The sequence below is a fragment of the Manis pentadactyla genome, chromosome 9 (assembly GCF_030020395.1).
Source record: "Manis pentadactyla isolate mManPen7 chromosome 9, mManPen7.hap1, whole genome shotgun sequence".
In the NCBI taxonomy this organism is placed as follows: Eukaryota; Metazoa; Chordata; class Mammalia; order Pholidota; family Manidae; genus Manis; species Manis pentadactyla.
The window spans coordinates 31,661,261-31,679,324 of NC_080027.1; the positions used below are offsets into that span (position 1 = coordinate 31,661,261).

The 18,064-nt window shown below is 40.3% G+C and overlaps 1 protein-coding gene across 17 annotated transcripts in view; it reads left to right on the forward strand.

The window, feature by feature from the left end:
* The window catches only part of DLG2 (discs large MAGUK scaffold protein 2), a 1,919,888-nt gene that overhangs the window by 1,620,918 nt on the left and 280,906 nt on the right, over positions 1-18,064 (forward strand). For all 17 annotated transcript variants that reach the window (XM_057507175.1, XM_057507177.1, XM_057507176.1 and 14 more), the window contains one exon: positions 17,847-17,949. In XM_057507175.1, the coding sequence (XP_057363158.1) occupies positions 17,847-17,949 (103 nt within the window). The remainder of the gene's footprint in view (positions 1-17,846; positions 17,950-18,064) is intronic.

Sequence of the window (18,064 nt, forward strand, 5' to 3'; positions counted from 1 at the left end):
CTTTTGTAATCCTGCTAAAGGATGTGTTGGGAGGGGCATAGAGTCAGCAGCACCCTGGCGTAGGTTGCTGTCCTGGGAGCATCACCTGCAGACTGGAGGCTGGAGGCAGCCAGTACTGTAGAAGAGGCCGTGTAAGTGTAGTGCAGAAAGGGTGGTCTGGGTGTTGCACAGACCAGAGCTCTTATCCCATCTCTGCTGGTTTGGAAGCTTTTGATGTCTCTGTGCCTCACTTTCCTTCACTTAAAAGTTGGCCTTAGCAAAGATCTCGGGAGGATTAGCAATAACAAGCCGGCACAGTACCCTCTGGCTCTAAATAATAAAGCAGTATCTTTATTATAAGCTCCCTCCTTCCACAGTTAAATTTCTAGTCACAGTTTGAGAAAAGCCACTTTTGCTGTATTTCCTCCCTCTGCATTCTCTCTCCCTTTTCTTTCCTGTCCTCCCAATTTTGTTTTTTTCCTCCTTTCCACTATTTACTGAGCATTTACTTGGTGCTGGGAACTGAACCATGGCAGTGGAATCTGATTTCTTCGTGTTTTTTTCTCCAAGGGCAGGTGGCTTTCTGGCTCTCTTCACATCCGGAGCTCCTGCAGACACCCATGGAAACTCAGACTTCACTGGGGAGTGATTTTCTGCAGGGAGCCGTGTTCTGTGCACCAAATCGAGAGACTTGGAAGGAGGGAATTGGATAGTAATTAGGAAAGATTTAAATAACTGAAAATACTTCCCTGAGTGTGTAGATGGAAAATTTTCTGATGCTTACAGTACTCACTTGGGACTGAGGGTAAAAGCCTTGCACAGCCCTGGCGGCTTCTGTGCAGTCCTGATACGTGCTCCAGGGAATGAAGGGCGTTGTTGGGGAGACAGAGGTGCCTTTCTTCCTCACTCTTGATTTTACAGAGTTTATCCTTTCAGAAGAGTTTTGAACTGATTCTGTTGTTTCTTCTGATTCTCCCAATGTCCAGAAAGAAACTTTTTATAAAATCATTGGCTCTGAGAGTTAAGGCTGTATGTGGTGTGATACAGCTAACACTGCCCCAGAGAGGCCACATGTCTACGGCAGCTCCAGCACAGAAAACCCCACCCTTTAAAGAAAGCTGATCGCCTCCTTTTCAGAGTCCCCCATATCTCCTCCATTAGTTCCCCCCTTCACACTTCCTTGTCTAGTTCATCATCTTTTCATGATTAGCCACTGGGATTGACGCCCAAGTTTTTGGTGAGCTGGTTAATGCTGCTTCTTTAGAGAAACAAGAGTGTTCGTGAACCTTAAGACCTCTTCGAAGTAGAGGACAACATTCATCAGGTACCTGTAATTGCAACCACCCTGCATAATGATTTGTGAGGAAGGGAATTTGTGCCACATCCTGGGAACACAGAGGACTAGAATAAAGGCTGGGACTGTCCTCGTGAGGTTTACTGTCTAATTGGGGACATTTATTCCTAAGAAGGAATTGAAATAGAAAAAGAAGGCAAATTACACTGTGCTGTATGATCTATTTTTAAAACAATCACTATATGGGGAGAGAAACATAGGTGATCTGCACCTAAATATATTCACCCCCTTACATGTACCAATACTAATTCTAGACATCAGGAATATGGCTAGTGGGATTATTTATATATGTATGGGGAAAAATGTATCAATGTCATATATTCAATTTATTATCAGTGATTACCTTGAGGTTAGAGTAGAGAAAAAGGAGGTATTCAGATTACTTGCTGTTCTTCTGTATTGTTTTATTTGTTTAAAATGAGCTTGAGTTATTTCTTTACCTTCAGGCGTAGAATTATTTCTATACTGTAAAAAGCAATAGTAAAGTATAAAAGGAGGACAGAAGTTCATGTAATGCTAACAGGCTGTGAGGCTAATGGCCAAGGGAGTGTCACAGGCCATCAGCTGGAGGTCTGGGGAAGGAGAACTGGACCTGGACATGGAGGGAAGTTAAGACTTCAGGCAATCCTAGGAAACCAGAAACAGGGCAGGGAGGAAGGAGAGATCTGTAAGGAGTAACACTGCGGTAGGGATGTGCACCAAGCTTCCAGCTGCAGCCGAGGGTTTCTTCGGAGGGGAGATATGGGATGTAGGGCACCGGACACTAGCATTCCCTTCTGGACTCTGCCACAAATACGCTGTGTGACCCTGGAAAGTGACTTCATTCCCTAGGCCTCAGTCTCCTCACCTGTGAGATGTAAGGATTGGACAAGATCACCACTAATGTTCCCTCACATCAGCGAAGTCTATGGTCTTCAGAAAGAGAGGGAGGGATAGAGTGAAAGCCAGATTTGTAAGGACTTAAAAGGGAAGATAAGAAATTTGCACAAAACCTACGAGCAGTGAGGAACATGGAATAATGGGAGCATCTCCATCACATATAAAATATGACAAGCAGTGTTCAGAGAAAAATAGATTTGCCGTGATACACAAATGACTGTCAAAGTTGGTGGGAATAGAGAAGAAAGGGAGGAAGAGAGGGAGAGATACACTGAGTTCAGAGGAAGGTTTGCAGATCAGTTAGCAGTCTGCTGCCCAGTAATGAATGATAATATCTCATAAATAAAAAAAACACCACATGAGTCCATAATGATACTCAGAGAGGATAAAGGGAAAGTTCTCCGTACAGAAGAATACCAGCTAATGATCCTAAAAGAAAAGGAGTTAGGAAATCACCATTCTCCAACCCTCAGTAAAATAATTGTTTCAGGTAAGCATAGTCAACAAATGCTAAAAAAAAAACTGAGATCAAAGTTTATTGGGAAAAGGGATATTCACGTGGTCTCCAAAAACTATCCCCCACAGTCTTATTTACAAAGATGTTATTCTAAAGAATGGAGCCAGCTGGTGGTCTTTGACCAAACTTAGTATCTCCAACAGTGAGACCTCACCTTTTTGGACCTCCTAATGTGACACAGTAAGACATACACAGTATTACTCACTAGATTTTGCTAAGAACGTTTGACCTGATTCTGATCAGCAAGGAACAAATAGACAAACCCAGAATGTGGAGCAGTCTATAAGCATTTGGCCTGAACTCTTTAAAAAAAAAAAAGAAAAGGAAGGAAGAGAGGGAGGGAAGGAAGAAGGGAGAGAGAGGGAAGGAGGGAGGGTCAATGTCATTAAAGAAAAAAGAAAGAAGTAGTTTAGATTAATAATGACTAAAGACACAATAACAATCAAATACAATGAGTAAATCTTGATTTGATCCTGGATTAAAGAAAAAAAATCTATGAAAGACATTTTGAGAACAATTGAGGAAGTTTGAATAGGTACAGTATATCAGATGGTATAGAATTATAGTTAGCTTTTTTGGGGTATAGTAATGGTGATGTGGTTATATAGGAAGTGTCTTTACATTGAGTAGATGCCTTGCTGGCATGTAAGGTTAGAAGTGGCATGTTTGCCACATATTTCAAACGGTACCAAAAAAATGTGTGTTTCTGTGTGTGTCTCTTCTGAGATGATAGATAGATAGATATAAATAGATAGATAGATAGATAGATAGATAGATAGATAGATAGAGGATAGAGATAGATAGATAGCTATAGACAGACAGATAGATAGATAGATGATAGATAGATAGATAGATAGATAGATAGATAGATAGATAGATAGATAGATAGATAATTGATAGAAAGAGACAAGTAAGCAGAGAAAGAGAAGGAGGGAGAATAAACATGCCAAAATATTAGCAACTGCTGAATCTTGATGAAAATGTTATGGATTTTCATTGGGCTATTCTTCCAATGTTTCTATAGTTTGAAATTTTTCAAAATGAACATTTTTGGAGGGGAGTCTCTTGCAATAGTCTAAATCAAGACTTAGGGCTAGGGTAGTAAATTTAAAAAGAGAGTAAAAGTAAAAGATATTTAGATTAATAAATATCATTTCTCAACAGTAGTAGTAGTAGTAAATACAATTCGATTTTCAACATTTGGGTCTGTTCAGATCTCCTCCCCTTGATTTGACTGATGAAAAAATTGGAAAGAGGATTTAAGAGTCCTTGATACAGTTTACCTGAGCTCAGAAACCTGTTTCCTGGGAGCTTTTAAGCAGTGAGATGATGACCTTATTTTTAGGTGCGGAATAAGTAAGAGAAAGGCTTAGATGCAATTAGAGACAACAGTCAGTTGCCAAGATACACATAAGCCCACAGAAAGGCATGTCTTTGTGCTGAGGAGCTACAGTGAAACCAACATCCGAGGAGCTCTGCATGCAGGTGCCAGTCTGAGTTTTACATCAGTAGGTTTTGACGAAGATAATTCCATTAGCACCATATTCCTACCGCAGCCTTTCAGATGCTTTAGGAATAGATCATTTGACGGGTATGTCTCTAGAGACAGGTTCTTCCTTCCATTAAAATTGACTTTAATGCTTATGAACAAGGTCAGCTCTGCAGGGAAAAGCAAAAAGGAACCAAGGACCTCTCTCACCTGCATTGTGACCACAGTGAGGCTCATTTGGGACAAGCATATTTCTGGGGAAACCAGTGTCAATCTAATGTTTTTCTTATTGCGGGTGCTCTTGTATTTTTGGAAAGACAGTTGTTCACTGTGTCTGACTGTTCCACTGTTTGCAGGACATTTGATGCGCCAGGGCCTTGCACAGTTAATGCCAAAGCTGAGCCCAGACTCTGGCATTTTAGGAACAAAATATAATCCCTCCTCACCCACATTTCCATACCCAGTTGACAACTACTGTTCAATTCTAAGTCACTGAAGGCACAGCCATTGCTGTCTTCACCAGTGCATCCCCAAAATGTAGTACAATGCCCACCACGAAGAAGATGCTCAGTAAATATCTATTGCATATATTTATGTACGGTTTGAAAATTTGATTATTAAAATTTATTGCTTTCCTATCAACATAACTGTACTTTTAATTTGCTTTGGCAGCCCTTTCTGATTTTATCGTCAAAGTGACACAAACCTCAAATTCAATAGTTAAAACTTTTTTATAGAACTTTTAAAATTGTTATGACAGTACATGTTCACTTAAAAATTATTCAGATACTACTAAAGGCTAGAAAATAAAATGTAGTCTCTTCTCCTTTTCAGCATTTCTCTCCAACCCAGACTTAAAACCATAGCTCTTTGAAATTTCTATTAGCATTTGTTTGTGTAATCTTTCAGGCATTCTCTATAGGTCATGCATCCTGTTCTTTTTCTTTTCTTTCTCTTTCCTTCCTTCCTTCCTTCCTCCCTCCCTCCCTCTCTTCCTTCCTTCCTTCCTTTCCAAGCAAAGTTACTTTGCAACTTCTTTTTCTTTAATTTAGCAATATATCACGGATATTTTCCAGTACTGGAATATTGAATGTGTGTGCCATTGCTTTCAGCGGCTGTGTAGTATTCCACTATAATGATTATTTCATAATTTATTTAGTCAATTCCCCATTGATGGTGTTTTTAACAGATTAGATTTAATGATAGTTTAATATCAGAAACTCAGAAACCACCAAAAACTAAGGTTTTTATTTTTGTTTTTTTTTTAAGTAGTTGAGTGTTTTCTGCCTGGACTGATTTCAAAGGGAGAACATGCTGAGCAAACACAGAAGGTTGCTTTTATTACCACCACCCAGCAAGGAAAGGCCTTAGCTTCAAATCTGACCATAACCCCAGGGAATCTGTCAGACTAGAAGTACACATATATCCCATCCCAGAATAGAGGGCTTAGAGGGTGAGGAGAGAAGCAGATCTGTGAGGACAGGAATTTAGCCTCACTCCCCAGAGTTTGAACCTTTGCCTGAGCAATTTCGGGGCTTGGGAGATGTGAAGGTAAGTGGTTGCTTAGCAATTATGTTTCCAAGGGCATTGAAATATAGTATGGGGGCTTCAAGAACACCTCTGCCATGATACCTACAGCTTTATACAGTTCTGAGAGACACTTGTATTGACAGAGACCCATGCACAAAGCACAGATTGGTGCACAGAGCCTTGGAATGAAGAGAATGGGTCTGTCGTGGGTTGTCTGAGTCACGGTTTTCATGTCCATGTGTTCCCTTTTAAAGCACATCTTGAAGGAAGTTCCTAAGCCATTCTGCCAAGTCTTAGTTGGTGATAGAGCCCCAAAGGGCCAGAAAGTTTGTAAACCATCAGTCAGCACAACCTGAGACTGAAATCAAAAGGAGCATGAGTGAAGGTCAGTAAGAGTGGATAGAACAAAGACCTACCTCTCCATGAGCGGGGCCCTCAACGGACCAATCATCTTACAGAACTTTTTTAAAATGAAGATTTGGGGGCCCCACCATCAAAGATTCTGATTCAGTGACTCTAGTTCAATCAACCATTTTCCCCCTAGATGACAAATTTCTTCTGAAACAGATTCTAATCAGTACCCAGCTTATAATAAGCATGCAATAAATGGTTAAATAAAAAGATAACCACATTATAATAGGACCTAGGGGTGGTAGACAGGGAGGCTGTCTGTCTCTTACTTATTGTTTAAGTAAAATTATGTGATCTAATAGTTATAATTATTGATTAATTCAAGAAATACTAAGTACCTACAAAATATTCCAGGTATTAGAGATGTGGAGGGAAAAGAGACAAAGTCCCTACCCACAGGAAGCTTTCCTTGGGATTGGGAAGATAACAAGAAAAGTATCAGATGGGCCTGAATTCTGTAAGAAATTAAAACAGGATGGTAAAGACAGGCTGGAAAGCTACTTTAAATGGGGGTAATCAGTGAAGAGCGCTCTGAGGAATTGGCGTTTAAGCTCAGACTTGTGAAAATAGGGGCTCAAATGGGAGAATTGCTAGGGAAGAGCACCAGAGCAGCGCCACAGTCTGTGAACTGGCTGGTACAGTGCCCCGGGGCTGCAGGGAGCTTGGGCTAAGGTGAAGCAGCATGAAGACCCTAGTGCCCGTGGAGCAGGAGGGAGGGAGACAGTGGAACAAGGGAGATGGGTCCAGATCAAGCTGGGGAGTGTGGATTTCATTCCAACTACACTAAGAAGCCAATGGAAAAAATCTAGCAGAAGAAAGGCACGATATGATACCTGCTTTGAAAAGATCATTGTGGCTGTCGGGGTTGAAAATAGAGGAAAGTAGAGAAGCCGGAGCATGCGCTGGGAGCCCAGTCAAGAGGCTGTTGTTGTGTCCCTAGAGAAACAGTGGCTTGGCCAGGGGGGAGGGGATGGAGTTGGAGAAAAGTGGATGGAATTGAAATATGGCTTGGAGCTAGAACAGACAGACATGCTGATGGATTACATGGGGGGTGGGGTGGGAGGGAAAGAGAATTAAGGTTGGCATGTAGGTTCTTGGTTGAGCGATTTGAGGCATGTAGGTTCTTGGTTGAGTAGTTTGAGTGGCAGACATGTATTACTATTAACTGGAAGTGGAAAAATTCCCCAGAAATAGGTTTGAGAGAAAATGAAGAGTTTGATTATGAGTATGATGAATTTGAAGAATCTTAGACATCCAACTGGAGATGTCAAATAAACAGATGTATTTATAAGTCAACAGTTAAGAGATAAATGAGAACTAGAAATACTAATATCATCTTGTATCTGAATAATATAAGGTTTCAACTATTTTTGCTTATTTATCTGTAGAAAAAGTTACCTTGTTACTCAAATGCATGAATCCTAAAAGTTATTCATTGTGTTTTATCCTATAATAAGTTGGATTTGGATGACCAAATTATACTTTATCATTTTCAATTAAAGACTCCAAAATGATCAGCCCTCTACAAATGCCCTAATAAACCAAAACAACTTTTAAGGTTCTTTTTTTTAAAATAAATATGCCTATTTTTGCTTCAGCAAGCGCATTTAAAAGGGATGTTAATTTTAACTGCCAAGACATGTAAAATCCAATATCAGTTTTCGTTTTGCCTCTACTCCAGGAGGATTCTGGTCTTGAGCTCTCGTGAAACTATTGTCAGAAACGTTATCACTCTGTTCCAAGTGCAACAGCCTCCAGGAGGAGAGGGGAAGTTAATTAGAAATTTTCACATCAGGTATAATTTATAGTTCATTCACTCTTGAGACATGCTGGAGGGTGTTTGAAAAATTGAACACTAAGCCAACTATGTTTTTCTAAAGTTGTCAACAGAATACATATGGAGCAGAGAATATACTTGTCCATTAAGTACTGGATGGGACCTCAGAGATTTAGCCTGCATCTCTTTTTCTAGATGAAGAAACTGAGGCCCAGAGAGGTAAAGGGACTTCCCAGTGTGAAATAAGCTCACAGCAGGATGGGACTGAAACTGAGGGCTCTAACTCGTAGGACTGCACTTCCTCTTTCAGCTACTGTAACCCTAGCACTTATCTTGGTTTGATGAGTCTCTATTGAGATTGTTGGGGAGGCAAACTTTAACTTCATCCTTCAAGGTTCTTCTAACTGGTCTAAGAATCAGACTGACATGAGACAGGTTACCTGGAGAAAATCAAAGTTAATTGTGTATGTACAGGGAGCCAACACAGACATAAGATTCCAAAGACAGTCAGAGACAATGAAGTACATACATCACCCTGAATTAAGGAGAAGAGGGTAGGGGTCTGGGACTTCAAAGGGGAGGAAAGCAATTCACAGGATTAAGAAAAAGTAAATGTTTGGTAAATGAATGCTTGCCAGGACTCACAGAAACAAAGGGACATAGATGCAATCTTAACAGATAGACTTGGCTAAATTCCTCCCTGTCTACCACCCCTAGGTCCTATTATATGTAGTTACCGTGATAGGTCTCTTCCTGGAGTAGATCCTCCATCTAAATTCTTTTAGGCAGTGAGAGGGAAGGTCAAAGCTTCTTTTTGAGTCTTTTGGGCCTTGATTGTTTTCAGCTCCACATAATCTGCCAAAGTGGCCCATCTTGGAGTGGCCTGCTCTTGTTCCTACAGTTAATTTTATACTAGCCCAGGTCATCCTCTTACTTTGTGTCAGGGAGGGATCGATGATAGCTAATAGTGATGCATCCTTACTGTACACTAGGCACTGTTGTGTTTTACATGTATTAACTAATCTAACCTTAGAGCAGCTTAATGAGATGGGTAGTCGTATCATCCCCATTTTGTACCACAAGCCTGTTCTACATCTGGGTCCAAGCAGGTCAGGATCCTGACCTTAGGAATACCGAGACTACAATGATGATTGACATTAATTATTTCTCTAACTCAGGCAGATATTTTCCAACTGTCTGCAAAACTTTAGATGTCCAATATACAGAGCAAACTCAACATGTCTGAAACAAAGTGCATTATCCCCTCATCCAAACCCATTTCCACTCCGTGTTCCCATTCGGTTAAAGGTGTCCTCACCCCTACAGTTACCCTTCTCTTCTCCCATCTCTAACCCACTTGACACTATAAACATTATTTAAACCCTGTTTGGTTCCCATAAGCATTGGAGGAGAATAACTATAGAGAACTTCCCTCTCTCAATTCTGTGCCCCATTTCCCACCCTCAGTCCATTCTCATTTTTCTAACTCAGACCCTCCTCATCCTTCATTTGTAAAAATCACAGTAGCCTCCTATCTGGTTTTCCTATTTTTGAACATGTAGTTCTTCAACCACAACTTTTCACTGTTAACATTGTTATCCTCCCCCAAACAGGAGGCAGATCGTGTTGAATCCCTCCCCTCGCCACTTACTGAGAACGCTTGAGCTGGCGTTCCTTGAGCTGGCGTTCCTTGAGCTGGCGTTCCTTGAGCTGGCATTCCAGGCCCGCTTCTCCTGGCACCATTTCTCTTCTCTCGCTCCCCATGCTCTGTGCCAGCCCCCCCAGCCTGCTCACAGTTCAAGATTAAATGGGATATTTATAGCTTCCCTGCTTCCCTCACAAGTATGTGCTAAGGATCGGTTAATACATGTGAATGATTTTATTATGTTTGTTTGTTTATGTCTCACCTTGTTCCGTAAAAAATGTGAGGTGAGGAAACAGTTTGCTAACTGTAAAACGCTTTAGAGATGTTATTTTAAGCCATGGAAATCACTGAATTCCAAACCACAGGGGACCCTAGAGGTGGTGGGACGCCCCACCTTCCATTTTCCACAGCAGATCATTAGTTGGCCTGAGTAAGTTAGAGGAAGAGCTAGTTAGCAACAGAATCCAGATTTCTGCCTCACTGCATCGCATCACTTCAGGAAAATGAAAACAGATTTTTTTCCCTCGAGAAACACTGAAGCCTCCTAGATTTATTGAACTCACTGGTTGTTGTACATCTGCTCATCTTAACTACCCGCAGTCTCTCTGAATAAGGTATTAACAGTTTGGATTTTGCCCCAGTTTCTTGCCTGCTACTCCCCTCTGCTGCCACCACCACATACCAACCAGACCCCCAACTGGGAAATAATTTGCTTGAAATAGTCCCCTGGGCTTTGTACTGGACTCGTTTTAATTGAGATCTGGTGCCAATTATCTAGCCTTTTCCCATTGGGTCACCCCTTTGTATTTTTCACAATTAATAATTCAGTTAAATTTGTAATTCTTAGCTACTCTTATTCCAAGACAATCTTATACCAAGTCTATTCTTTCGGTTTATTATTGCTGATAAAAGCCATTGTAAAGTCCTAGTTTCGTGAACAGTGAGCATGGTAGAATACAACAGCCATGTGCCAAGAGCGCCCTCCAGGTGACAAATGTTACGTTAAGTACTTTATTTGCATTTTCTAATCATCCCAACAAAAACCTTGCAAAACAAGGGTTCATGTTCTGTGCTACATAAGGAAACTGAAGCTCAAGGGGTTCAGTAACTTACCCAAGGTCATAGGGTTGGTAAGTGATGGGTCCGAGATTTGAATCCTGGCCATCCCAAGTCTAAACCCAGTGTAGTTTCCCACGACATTGTTTTCACAGCAGGCGGATGACGTGAGCTGGGATGGAAAACCCCAGCGGCCATGAGCAATGGTGCTGCCCTCTGAGAGGCGTCTCCGCAGGGATCAGTTCACTTGGAGGCTGGCAGTAGCAGTGCCTCCGCACAGTCCCTGCCCCCTCTCTCTAACTGAAAGCACTCTGGGGTACAGGAATGATGGTGCAATAACATTTCTCCATTCTCATCTGAGAACAGTTCCCCACGGTAGTAAAAATAAACTCCAAATTCACTAAAACAGCTTCTCATACCCTGCACGGCTAGATCCTTGAGAGGGAGTAATATGTCACGGTGAAGACTGCAGACTCTTAGACCATATTGCCTGGGTTTAATTCCTGACTTTGCCATATATCAGCAATGGAACTTTGTGCAAGTAATTTAATCTATTGTGCTCAGTCTCTTCCTCTGTAAAGTGGGCACTGTACGTTCGCACTTCACAAAGCTGTTATGAGGGTTGAGGGAATTGATAATGGGAAATGCTTCAAACAATGCCTGGTGCAGAATAAAGTGCTATATGCTTGTCCACCACCACCATCATCACCTCCATTTCTCCCACCTCATCGCTCAACTCTTTTCCACTCTCTTCCTTTTCTGCCCTTCCATAACCACTGCTTTCTTTCCTTCAGATGCTCCAGGCCCTCTCTCACCTCCAGACCTTCCTATGTCCCTCCCTCTCTGCCAGGAATACTCCTGCTTCTCCTCTGCCCACCCCTCCGTCCACTGCCCTCCTTCCCATCCATACTCACCTGGGTAACTCATGCAAGTCTCATTTCTAATATCAATTCCTCCAGAAAACCTTACACACCTCCTCATAGCTTAGTAGGAGCTCCTCCTCTGTGTTCCAGAACATTCTGACCTTTTCTTGTCATAGCACTTACCATCCGGTGCTCAATTGTGTGTTTATCTGCATCATCCTCTACTGAATGGTAAATTACTTGACAGTGTAATTTACTCTGGTTCACTCCTTTCCTTAAATTGGGAAGGTAAATGACGAAAGTGGATATTTTAAAGACACTGAATTTATATCAGCATTATGCTTAGCTCTAGATGCTGCACTAGACACACGTTCAAGGATAAGCAACATCCATGTTGTTATATTTGACCTCACATGTGTTCATCTGAGTCTCTGATGAGGTATTAGATAATATCAAAATCTAGAAATAACACTTATAAGAGCCTTCCCAAATTGAATGGGCAGACCCTGGAAAGAAAGAGCGCCCTGTCACTGGAGGTATGCTCACTTAGTAAGGATGATATGGAGGAATAAGTAAAGGAGTGAGCTCATTTAACCTGGAAAAGAGAAAACTGTCTCGGAATGTTACAAAGATGATCATTTCTTAGAAAAGAAGAAATGTTCTGTGGGCCCTCGGAGGGCAGAACTAGAACCAAGGGATGGCCAGTGCCAGGAAGATGATTTAGACTCAACACAAAGACTGTTTTTTATCACTAGAGCTGACCCCAGGTGGAATGGGTTTCCCTGAAAGAGAGTGAGTTCTCCATCAGTCTGAAGGGGGTGTTGCACAGGCTTAGGTGACCATTTGCCTGGCGTAATGTAGTGCAAATGTATTTCTTACTCTTTCACTTATTCACTCACTCACCTCCTCAGTTATTATGTACCTACTATTTGCCAGGCACTAGGCTGGGGATGCAAGTTCCAGTAAGACAAGCACCCACCCTTAGTACTTCACAAGTAAGCACAGTCCGTAAGTCTGTTTAGACTGCATCTTTAAGAACTAGGACAAGTTTTCCAGGTGAGAAAGGGATGAAAAAATTTTATGTTCTAGATAGGGAAAATGTGCAAAATGTCTGAATGGGAGAAATGAAAAAGGTCAGCAGGGAGGGAAACAAGGGTATAAGAATGCATAATACAGTCGAATCAGCTTAAAGGTATACACCGGAGGTTGAAGAAGGTCATAAAGGCTCTTCTTATTTCTGAAATTCTCTGATTCTGATATCATCCTTTCTATAATACTACAAACTAAATAACTATTTCTGGAGAAGATAGGGTTATTTAATCAGAAAACCCCTTGGAGCCCAAGATCAGAGGCCCTAGTGGCTGAATTGTAAACATAATACTCATCTTTTAAAAACAAAGAGAAGAAAGGTTGACTCCGGATATGGTACACCACTCACCTTCACATTAGCATCTGAAAAGAAAGAAAGCCCTGCAACGATTGGAATTAACTAGAAGGGCTAAAATTTTTATCTATTATCAGCATAGTTGTGAAGAGGATGTCACAACAAATTGAATTTTTTTCTAGGATATACTGATAGATGTATACATAAGGGGCTAACAATGGATAGAATTCGTCTAGCCTGCCCAAAGCCTTTTGCTTGAGTCCTACATGATCAGACCATTATAAGCTGGGCCATAATGTCTAAACCAGATTGCTTGGGCCCTTGTAGAGCTGACTGGCATGCCTCACTCAACTGTGGGCTGTCAGCCTCAGGGAGCTTGAAAGGCAAGTTTCTGGAATTTTGTAGACATAGACTCTCACAGTTAAATGGGATATTAAAGGAAGAACAGTAGGATAGTAGTTAAGAGCTCAGATGGTTTTAAATTCTTAACCTCTTTAACCTTGGACAAGTAAGTGATTCTGAGTTGTTTTCTTATTTGCAAAGTCAGAAAAATAATCCCAGCCTCCTGAGATTAAATAAGGTGATGCATAAATATCTCCTGTGTATATAAACATGCCTGATGCTTAATTAATGGTACCCACTCTCCCAGTCCATGCTTCCAGAGGAGAAAATTCAAACTGACATAGAAAGATGGAAATAATAAATATATGAGGCTGTGTCACACTTGGTATTTTAAAATGTCATATCAATGACATACACTGTTTTTGAATGCATCTGAAAATGTTATTTGAGCAAAGATTAGTGATAAAAGCTCAAACCCCAGGGATAGAAATAAAAACCAAAGTGACCTTGAAAATTTTGAAAAACTGGAAGAAAGCCTGTTTGCTGAAACTGGAAGAAAATCAACAGGGACACAGACCATGTGGTATAGTTCAGGATAACAGCAGCATCACAGGCTCTCCAAGTGTAGAGACCCATGTAGAATTAGGCCCAAGAAGAACAAGGTTTGGTTCTTATTGGCCCAGTGGAAAACAAACACACACCCATGTAGGCCCATCTGCTGCAGTGGAAAGAAGCCCCGGCTGGTCCTAACCTGTGCTCACTTTAGGAGGACTTTGAGCCAGGCTCTTCACCTGTGGCAGTCATCTCTAATGGGTAACTCCTGGATGAACAACTTTGTAAGGCTCTTCCAGTGCTGAAATTCCATGTTCCTAAGATCAAAAGCAAAAAGAAAACCATGAACTCACGTAGATATTATACCTTGCATTGGTCAATTTCCATTAGATTTTTTTTTTTGCATTACTTATAAACCCTCAAAGCAATAAAAAATATTTTCAAGAAATATTCAAAGCAATATAGATATTATTTTGCTGAATGCCTTTTTGAAGGTTGCTGAGGTTCAAAGGAGGTTAGTGACTTTCCCCAGTTATTTAGATGTAACTGAGGGACTCAGGATTCAAACCCAGTTCTCTCTAACTCCAAGTCTTTTGTTGCCTCCCATTTTTCCATGCTCCCTTAGTGCCCTGAGAAAAATTCAGAGGATAATTAGAATATTGAAAGGTGTAGAAATGTGATGCTATAAAGGAAAGGTCTGAGAAAGGGTAGTTGTTCACCTGGTTCTTACTTCAAACACCAAAATGTATTCCAGAAGATCAAAGATTAAATGGCTAACAAACTTAAAATAAAACATGGGTAATTTATTAAATATATTGGAGAGGGGAAGATATAATTCAAAACTTAAAAGCCAAAAAGGAAAAAGAACATGATAAATCTGACTATTTAAAACATTTAAACTTGTGACTAAAACATTAAACTGGCAAGATATAGCATTCAAGGAAAATTTAAATAGTTAATATACAATAATACAAAATACAAATATCAAACTAATAAGAATATTTGCTATAGCTACCTCAAGTAGATAGATACTTATAATGCAAATAAATTTTTAAAGAGCAAATGATGCAAAAAAGATGTTTTAGGGCAAAATAAGTGAACAGGAGTTTTGTGCAAAAAGAAATTTAAATGACTGACAAGCATATAAAAAATGCTTAACCTCAAACTGAAGAAATGCCAAGTTTGAAAATATGACGTCTTCTTATCATAATGGCAAAGGTCAGATGTTGGGGTACATGCAATATTTACAAGAGTGTGAGGTAGTAGCTAATCATATATTATTTGTGGGAGTATAAATTGATACTACATTTTTGGAGGCAACTTGGCAATAGCTATCAAAAACTTAACACTCACACCCTTTAGCCAAAAACTTATTGTTAGATGATATTTATTATAACATTGTGCAAAATACTGAAGCAACCTAAGGGTGCATGGACTGTGCACTGGTAAAATAAATTGTTTTACGTTGACTAATAGAATACTCCACAGCTATTAAAAAGAATGAGACAATGTATAGGAAAATGTGAATGAAGAAAGCTCTCTAAGATACTTCAGTAAGTGGGAAAAAAACAATGTATAAAACACTGTGTAAAATATATTTTTTGCATAAAATTTTTAATTATTTATAATTTTATAAACCTGCTTATATTCATAGCAAATATAATTGGTAATATATACAAGAAACCATCAACATGGTTACCTTTGGAGAGAATAATAAGAGTTGAGGGGGCCTTTTATTTTTATGCCTTTTTGTATTACTTTCATGTTCACATACATGCTGTATATACATATTAATTTTGTTTTGTACCTCAATGCATTATCTGGGCAATGAGATTACTTCCTGTTTTTTTTTTATCTTTATTAGTTTCTCTTTGATTAGTGAATAAATAATCATTTTTTAAAATAGGCAATAGCAAATAAAAAAAAAACAAATAATACATATACCCTTTCACTTAGGAAGTTTATTTCCAGGGATGTTATCCTTCAGAAACACCTTCATAAGTGTTTGCCTACCAAAAAGCTGGACACAACCTTAACCACATCAATAGGAATCCTACTGAAAAACCATGTTATATCCATATGGTGGAATACTAGGCTCCTAATAAAAAGGTAGATGATAGGCACTGATATGGAAAATGCTCAAGACTGTTAAATGAAAAAGCAAACCAAAAACAAGTTATGAAATTACATATATATGTACATATATACATATATATATATATGATCCTATTCATTTAAGTTAAAAGGTAATAATATGTTAAAATATATAAAGAAACAGAAATCAAGGCATGGGCTTGCAAGGGCATACAGTAGATTTCTAAAAAGTATACACAAGACACTGTTAACAGTGGTTACCTCCAGAAGTGAAGATGATGAGGGGGCTTTTTGCTTTTCCTTTTATATCTTTCTGAAACATTAGAATTCATTTACCATGAGCATATGTACTTTTTAAATAAAAAGGTAGCCCTACTAGCTTGACAAGAGATTATTTGGCCCATGAATTTTTAACATTCAACTTCCTGTATGCAGGAGCCTTGATCAAATGACTGTTCTATCTCTTCTGGCTCTCTGAGTCATCAGATCCTAGACAGTCTCTGAAATGACTGTCATCTATGAGGGAGTAAATCTGGAACTTTATAGTGCAAGGGGCTGTTTGACTCCAAGAGCCTAACAACCACTTCCCTCCGAGGCAGGAGAAAACTGAGGCTCAGAAAGGTGATATGACAGTCACTCAGTTCTTGAGTGGCACCCAGGCCACGCTGAGGTCAGCAGACCCCCCAGTGTCACCATGTAGCCAGTGCTTTCATTAAGAACTCCACCAGAATAGAAAGCTGAGGAAGAGGTGAGGAAAATATAAAAGTGAATAAGGAGACTTTAAAAAAGTTATTATGAGAGGACCAGGATATGGAAGTGAACATTACAGGTGTTCCAGGCCTGATAGGGCAACTGTGGCAACCCCGCCATCCACCACCCAATATCATCAGAGAGACTGATGAGAGGCAACGTACAATTCTATTTTTTACTGGTAGATAATCTGATCAGTTCTTTTATACTTCTTCATGGTCTATAGCCATCTCCCTTGTAAATAAACGAAAGCAGAAACCTGGTATCACCTGCAAAAACCTAGCTCAGTGTAAGTTAGGAAACTGGACTTACAGCATGTTTATTTGAAGCAGAAAAGCTTCCTAGGGGCTTGGCTTGTTCACCCTTGTGCCCCACCCACCATCCCTCTGCTGCAGCGGGCGCAGAGCCCTGTCACTGGAAAGCACTCCGTAATTACATTGCGTTGACTTAGCCTGAACTGATTCGAGAAAGATTTCAGCTTTTGCTTCTCATTAAATTTGACTTTGGGATGATTTTTCCCTCTTGGCGGAGTTTTGTGCTTGGTTTCAGATGCTCTCTTTCTCTTTTGGCAGGGGGCCCAGAATGGAGTTAGCAGCAGAAACTTGAACTCCAGGCATTTTTTATTCCGTTTGGTCAAAATTCACTCTGGAATTGTGCAGGAGAAAAGGGGCCTTCAAATTTATTTTTGAACAAGGCTCAGGGCGATGTAGCTAAGCTCAGGATGACAGGACCAGGCATATGACCAAAGAGAGGGGTTTGGCGGGCAGCCAGCCTCATTCCAAGCAGAACCTCATCTGAATATATTAATCTGTCATCACATACTTGTCCATGTATATTACATGTGTCTCTCTTTGTTATCCTGTTTTCCCTCTGATTTTGAAGGCTCCTATCTATGCCAAGAGTCGAGGAAACTCACAGCAGCATTTTAAATGCACACACTAAAATCCTAGCAGACATGGGTAGATTTTTTTTAAAAAGTGTTTCATCACAGTCAGACCATGGCAGAGATGCCATGGGATGAAATGTCATGTCTCTGCCAACTGAGAGTTAACAAGAGCACACAACTTGCTAAGTTAACACTCAAATGCTTGGGCAAGATGAGGGGTTTTGAGGCAGGCGGCATAATCCTAGACAGCCTCTCAGTTTGGGGTGACTCTTTTCTTCTGTCTATCAGAACAATAGGCCTCAGGAAATACCAAAACTCTCTGGCTTCCCCTCTTTCAGGTGAATGGCATTGACCTCCGTGGAGCATCTCATGAGCAGGCTGCTGCTGCGTTAAAGGGCGCTGGGCAGACGGTGACGATTATAGCACAGTACCAGCCTGAAGGTCAGTGAGAGCCCACACGCACGGTTCGGGTATGTTTCTGTGTGAATGTGTACCTGCATTTCTGATCACCTGTATTAAGCAGTCACTGCAACAAGGCTTTTTGAAATTGACCTGT